We start from the raw sequence: 7,572 nt of genomic DNA on the forward strand, positions 1-7,572 counted from the left end.
TATAAATGTATGTGAAAACAATAGTCTATGGTCATAAAACTTGTATGAAAAGAAACAGCCAATAGTTAATATATAGGAAAGGTTTCTTTACAGTAAGAGTGAGTTGTGCATAGAAATCCCCCAATAAATAAAACGAAAGGAATGTCATCATCCACACCATCTAGAGGAAAGCAATAGAGGAGAAAAGCAATGAAGTAAGAGTTTTATATTATGAAAGCACATTAAAGTTGTATGAGAAAAAATTGCCTATAGTCATTATAGGAAAGGGTTCTTTACAGTAAGACTGTGTTGTGCAGTAGAAAGCCCTCAACATATGACGTTACAGAAACCTCATCATCCACCCTGCTCAGAGGAAACCAATGGAGGACAAATGAGATCAATAAGAGTTGTATTTTTAGATATCACATAAAACTTGCATGAAAAGAAACAGCCTATAGTCAATATAAGAAAGGATTCTTTATAGTAAGAGTAGGTTGTGCATATACATTCCTCAATAAATAAAGTTTGAGAAATATCATCATCCGCACCACCCTGAGGAAACCAATAGAGGAGAAATTAGATCAAATCAAGTAAGAGTTGTATATTTGGATTTCACATACCGTAAAAGTAGAAAAAAAAGCCTACAGTCATTATAGGAAAGGGTTCTTTACAGTAAGAGTAGGCCGTGCAGTAGAAAGCCCTACTTACAGTCAGAGCCAAATATATATATATATATATATATATATATATATACGTATATATTGTGACGAACCATAACAGGGATTAGCTCTCTGATTGTCCTGGTCACTTGCCACGGGACACGTTTCTCACAATAACACAGCAGACCACAGTTCCTCATACAAGTCTGGCTCCTTGCCAGCTTTATTTCCACAGGTTGCATGTAAAAACAAAACATAAACAGGAACAAAATAAAATCCTAGACCGTCTGGTCGCTGACTATAACTCTCAGCATGCCCTGTCTATCAACTGGTGAGCTTCCCTCATCCAGATAAAACCCGTGCCCCCTGCAACCTGTTTTACTACCAGTTCACACCCGAACTTGGACCACTCACAGCGCCTGCTGCGTGTTACCTAAACAGGGCCCGTGTGTCTCCCCCTCTAACAGCCAGCATACTGTTTCCAAGGGAGAGCACAGATCCATCTTATATACACACCTCCCTTCCCTTCTGCCTCATTACTTAAGCAGGTGAGAGATTCTCCATGGTGAGCCAAGGAAATACACCCTTTCCTTGCCACCTTATCACTATATATATATATATATATATATATATATATATATATATATATATATAGATCTATATATATATATATATATATATATATATATATATATATCCCTTTGCCTGCTGTATGGACAGGCTGTTGAGGGATGGGCAGATATCTCTTCTCTGGTGCTCCCCCTCCCCTTTCGCAGCAGAAGTCACAGACACAAAGCAAAAAAAAGCTGCAGCTGCATCTCCCTCCCTTCCTCTCCTACCTATCGGCTGTCTTTTGCATTACTAGATGCATTTTGGGGCTTGAGAAGGTTTGTAAACATTTATAGAGATAATTTGTGGCACGCTGAACTACAAGTTTTTGTTTTAGGTGTCTGGTGACCATTTTCCTCATTGCAGCACATAACTACTCCTTACATGGTCTCTGTTGACTTGGTAAACATACTGGCAGAAATGTATCATTGTCTATAGACTGTTTTTTGTGTCTACAAAAGCCGCAAAAAAGGCGCAAGCAGGGTTTATTTGCGCCTTTTTTGTGCCTTTTTGGTTTACACATTTCTTTTGATTTACAATCCACTAAGTTTAATTTTGCCAATACACCTGATATTGAAGGGTTTTATGAACTGCGCCTTTTTGTGAAAAGGCGCAAAAAAGGCGCTAAGCCACTGAAAAGTCTCTAAAGCTACACCAGCCCAGACTTAGCTTATCTTTTTGGTGTATGTGAAGATAATGTGACCTGTACAAAATGTATCAAATGCTCTGCGACCTTTTCATAAATTTGTTGCTCCTACACATTACCAGCACACAATAAAAGGTGTAGAAAAATGCTTCACTTACACCTACAATGAGAAATGCTTCACTTAAACCTAAAATGATAAATGCTTCACTTACACCTACAATGATAAATGCTTCACTTAAACTTACAATGATAAATGCTTCACTTACACCTAAAATGATAAATGCTTCACTTACACCTACAATGATAAATGCTTCACTTACACCTACAATAATAAATGCTTCACTTACACCTACAATGATAAATGCTTCACTTACACCTACAATGATAAATGCTTCACTTACACCTACAATCATAAATGCTTCACTTACACCTACAATAATAAACGCCGGCCACTGTGATGTTCTGCTCTACAAGTGACGCTATATCTTTGTCTGCCAGTGGAGGCGCTGTCCCTCAGCTTACCTTCATGCCGTTGTGTAACACCCGACCTTTGGTCTTGAAGCAACCATCGGGCTTCTGCTGTTTCTTTAACCAGTTCATGCCTTGACTTATAACTTCTTCATCGATGAAAACAATATCTTTGGCCTGCTTGAAGCTCTTCAGAACAAAGGCCGTGAGCCTGCAAATATGATAGGGGAAAAGAAAAGTATGGAAAGAGATGAGATACCGGAAAAAAAAAACAAGGTCATCTCTCTACAAAAGTGGTCTTAAACTGTGGCCCTCCAGATGTTGCAAAACTTCAATTCCCAGCATGCCCGGACAGCCCTTATCTTGGCACAAGAGGCCCCAGTACCCTTTATTGATTCTTGTCAATTCTTAAAGGGGTACTCCGGAAAACATTTTATTTGATGTGTATATATATATTATTTTTATTAACTGGTGCCAGAAAGTTAGACAGATTTGTAAATTAAATCTATTTAAAAGTCTTAATCCTTCCAGTACTTATCAGCTGCTGTATGCTCCACAGGAAGTTCTTTTCTTTTTGAATTTCCTTACCAGTCTGACCACAGTGCTCTCTGCTGACACTTCTGTACATATCAGGAACTGTCTAAAGCAGGATAGGTTTGCTATGGGGATTTGTTCCTGGTCTTGGCAGTTCCTGACATGGACAGAGGTGTCAGCAGAAAGCACTATGGTCAGAAAGAAAAGAAATACAAAAAGAAAAGAACTTCCTGTGAAGCAGATAGCAGCTGATAGTACTGGAAGGATTAAGATTTTTAAATAGAAATAATTTACAAATCTGTAGAACTTTCTGGCAACAGTTGCTTTTGAAAAAATAAAATGTTTTTCACTGGAGTTCCCCTTTAACCCCTTAACCCCTTAACGATGAGCGCCGTAAATGTATGTCCTGGTGAGGTGGTACTTAACGCACCAGGACGTACATATACGTCCTAAGCATAACCGCGAGCATCAGAGCGATGCCCGGATCATGCGCGGCAGGTCCCGGATGCTGATCGCAGCCAGGGACCCGCCCGTAATGGCATACACCCACGATCCCGCGGATGTCCGCCATTAACCCCTCAGATGCTGTGATCAATACAGATCACGGCATCTGCAGCATCGCGGTCACTAAAATGGATGATCGGATCGCCAACAGCGCTGCTGCGGCGATCCGATCATCCTGCATGGCAGACGGAGGTCCCCTCACCTACCGCCGCTGCCTTCCCGGCATCTTCTGCTCTGATCTGCCTTCCCGCAGACCAGAGCAGAAGATGACCGATAACCCTGATCAGTGCTGTGTCCTATACATAGCACTGAACAGGATTAGCAATCGAGTGATTGCTATAAATAGTCCCCTATGGGGACTATAAGAGTGTAAAAATAAAAGTAAAAGTAGTAAAAAAATAAAGTAAAAAAAATGTGAAAAAACCCCTCCTCCAATAAAAACATAAATTATCCCATTTTTCCTATTTCACCCCCAAAAAGTGTTAAAAAAAATATTTTATATACATATTTGGTATCGCCGTGTGCGTAAATATCTGAACTATTAATATAAAATGTTAATGATACCATGCGGTGAACAGCGTAAATGTAAAAATAAAAAAAATTCCAAAGTAGATGCTTTTTTATAACATTTTATTCCCAAAAAAATAAAAAATGTATAAAAGTTTTATATAAGCAAATATGTTATCAATTAAAAGTACAGATCACGGCGCAAAAAATGAGCCCTCATACGGCCGCTTATACGGAAAAATGAAAAAGTTATAGGCCTTCAAACGGGGGAATTTTAAACATACTAATTTGGTTAAAAAGTTTGCGATTTTTCTTTTAAGCACAACAGTAATAGAAAAGTGTATAATCATGGGTATCATTTTAATCGTATTGACCCAAAGAATAAAGAACACATCATTTTTACTGTAAATTGTACGACATAAAAACAAAACCTTCCAAAATTTGCAAAATTGCGGTTTTCTTTTTAATTTCACCACACAAATAGTATTTTTTTTTTGGTTGCGCCATACATTTAATGGTAAAGTGAGTGATGGCATTACAACGGACAATTGGTCGCGCAAAAAACAATCCTTGAACAACAGTTTGAGGGTGCATATTGTTGTGCGAGATGTGTGCTAGTTGTCCGTTTGGAAGCTTAGATCCTGCATCTAGAGGGGCGACTGGCAACAATGAGAAGCATTAACAACATGGAGAGGAGTCTCCTGCTCACTGAGCAGGCACTCTCGGGAGTAGAGGTGGGGGAGGACAGTGGGACGGAGTTGCAGGACAGTCAGGCAGTTAGCTGGGTTACAGTTAGAAAGAGGGGTAGGGGAAAAAGTGTCAGGGAGGCTAGTCCTGAACTGGCACACCCCAACAAGTTTGCCCGCTTGGCAGATGAGGGGGATGCCATTACAGAGCTAGGAGAACTGCAGCAGGATACCACCTCTGACCGCCAGGGGGGTGTCTGCTCCAGTAAGGAGGGAGGGAGGAGTACAGGGCAGGCCAGACAGGTACTAGTGGTGGGGGACTCAATTATTAGGGGGACAGACAGGGCAATCTGTCACAAAGACCGGGATCGCCGAACAGTGTGTTGTCTGCCTGGCGCACGAGTTCGGCACATCGCGGATCGGGTTGACAGGTTGTTGGGCGGGGCTGGAAAGGACCCAGCAGTCATGGTACATATTGGCACCAATGACAAAGTAAGAGGTAGGTGGAGTGTCCTTAAAAATGATTTCAGGGACTTAGGCCGCAAGCTTAAGGCAAGGACCTCCAAGGTAGTCTTTTCTGAAATACTACCAGTACCACGAGCCGCACCAGAGAGGCAGCGGGAGATCAGGGAGGTAAACAAGTGGCTCAGAAGCTGGTGTAGGAAGGAAGGGTTTGGGTTCATGGAGAACTGGGCTGACTTCGCTGTCGGTTACCGGCTCTACCGTAGGGACGGGCTGCACCTCAATGGGGAGGGTGCAGCTTTGCTTGGGGAGAAGATGGCTAGAAGGGTGGAGGAGTGTTTAAACTAGGGACTTGGGGGGAGGGAACCTACAGCAAAGAGGGGGAAGATAGTTTAGATAGAGAGGTGGGAATTATAAATGTACCTGGGGGTGGAGCGGAGGGAGGGGTTAGAATAGTTAATAGGAATAAGCTTCATAGGAAAATAAAACTTACACCCTTGAATCCCATTAACCCCAATAACATAAAGGATGGAAATGTAAAGTGTATGTTCACAAATGCCAGAAGCCTAGCAAATAAAATGGGGGAGCTTGAGGCCTTGATACTGAAGGAACATATTGATATAGTTGGGGTCACTGAGACATGGCTGGTGATATAGTTGGGGTCACTGAGACATGGCTGGACTCCTCGCATGACTGGGCTGTCAATCTGCAGGGGTTTACATTGTTTCGCAAGGATAGAATGAACAGAAAAGGTGGTGGAGTCTGTCTGTATGTAAGAAGTGGTATGAAAGTCAGTGTGAACGATGCCATAGTGTGTGATGATTCTGAGGATGTGGAATCATTGTGGGTAGAATTACAAAAGGAGGGAAATACTGAAAAAATAGTATTTGGTGTAATCTACAGACCCCCTAATATCACTGAAGAGATAGAAGGTCGGCTGCATAAACAAATAGAGAGGGCCGCCCGGGCAGGTACAGTGGTAATAATGGGAGATTTTAACTATCCAGATATAGATTGGGGTCCGGGGTTGGCTAAAACTACAAAGGGGCGACAATTCCTAAATTTATTGCAGGATAATTTTATGGGCCAGTTTGTGGAGGACCCAACAAGAAGTGATGCCTTGTTGGATCTGATCATTTCCAACAACGCAGAGCTGGTTGGTAATGTAACTGTGCGGGAAAACCTTGGGAATAGCGACCACAATATAGTTACTTTTGAATTAAAATGTAGAAAACAAAGACAGATGGGGAAGGCAAAAACATATAACTTTAAAAAGGCAAATTTCCCTGGGCTGAGGGCTGCACTACAGGACATAGACTGGGGGGAGGTGTTGTCAAATACTGATACAGAAGGTAAATGGGACATCTTTAAATCAACTCTAAATAACTATACAGCTAAATATATACCAAAGGGGAACAAATATAAACGATTAAAACTAAATCCTACATGGCTGACAAATGAGGTTAAAAGAGCAATAAACAACAAAAAAATAGCCTTCAAAAATTACAAATCTGATGGGTCAGCTATAACATTTAAACAGTACAAGGAGCTTAATAAAATCTGTAAAAATGTAATAAAAATAGCAAAAATTCAAAATGAGAGACAGGTGGCCAAAGAAAGCAAAACTAATCCTAAATATTTTTTTAGACATATAAATGCAAAAAAACCAAGGACAGAGCATGTAGGACCCCTTAATAATGATAATGGGGAGGTTGTCACAGGCGATAAAGAGAAGGCGGAGCTACTGAATGGGTTCTTTAGTTCTGTATACACTATGGAAAAAGGAGCTGACATTGGCCAGGTCAGTGCTGGTAACACATCATGTACAGGCCAGTGCTGGTAACACATCATGTACAGGTCAGTACTGGTAACACATCATGTAATGTACTGAACTGGCTTAATGTAGAGATGGTACAAGGTAAGTTAAGTGATATAAATGTAAGCAAATCCCCAGGACCGGATGGACTACACCCAAGAGTTCTTAGAGAGGTAAGTTCAGTAATATCTGTACCCCTGTTCATGATATTTAGAGATTCTCTGGTGTCTGGTATTGTGTCAAGGGACTGGTGCAAGGCGAATGTGGTGCCAATCTTCAAAAAGGGCTCTAGGTCTTCCCCAGGAAACTATAGACCGGTAAGTTTAACGTGCATTGTGGGTAAATTGTTTGAAGGACTTATAAGGGATTACATACAGGAATACATAGGGGATAATTGTATTATAAGTGATAGCCAGCATGGGTTTACTAAGGATAGAAGTTGTCAAACCAATCTAATTTGCTTTTATGAAGAGGTGAGTAGAAGCCTTGACAGAGGAATGGCTGTGGATATAGAGGGGGGCTGTGTATATAGAGGGGGGCTGTGTATATAGTGGGGGGCTGTGTATATAGAGGGGGGCTGTGTATATAGAGGGGGGCTGTGTATACAGAGGAATGGCTGTGGATATAGTGTTTCTGGATTTTGCTAAAGCATTTGATACTGTCCCTCATAGACGTCTGACAGGTAAGTTAAGGTCTTTGGGT

At 41.2% G+C, this 7,572-nt stretch overlaps 1 protein-coding gene across 7 annotated transcripts in view; it reads right to left on the reverse strand.

Annotated features, from left to right (window-relative positions):
- LOC130281634 (alpha-2-macroglobulin-like protein 1) overlaps positions 1 to 7,572 on the reverse strand; it is a 371,222-nt gene that overhangs the window by 32,291 nt on the left and 331,359 nt on the right. For all 7 annotated transcript variants that reach the window (XM_056529065.1, XM_056529066.1, XM_056529064.1 and 4 more), the window contains one exon: positions 2,416 to 2,572. In XM_056529065.1, coding sequence (XP_056385040.1) covers positions 2,416 to 2,572 — 157 coding nt within the window. The remainder of the gene's footprint in view (positions 1 to 2,415; positions 2,573 to 7,572) is intronic.

Source organism: Hyla sarda, chromosome 7 (genome assembly GCF_029499605.1).
Source record: "Hyla sarda isolate aHylSar1 chromosome 7, aHylSar1.hap1, whole genome shotgun sequence".
Classification (NCBI taxonomy): domain Eukaryota; kingdom Metazoa; phylum Chordata; class Amphibia; order Anura; family Hylidae; genus Hyla; species Hyla sarda.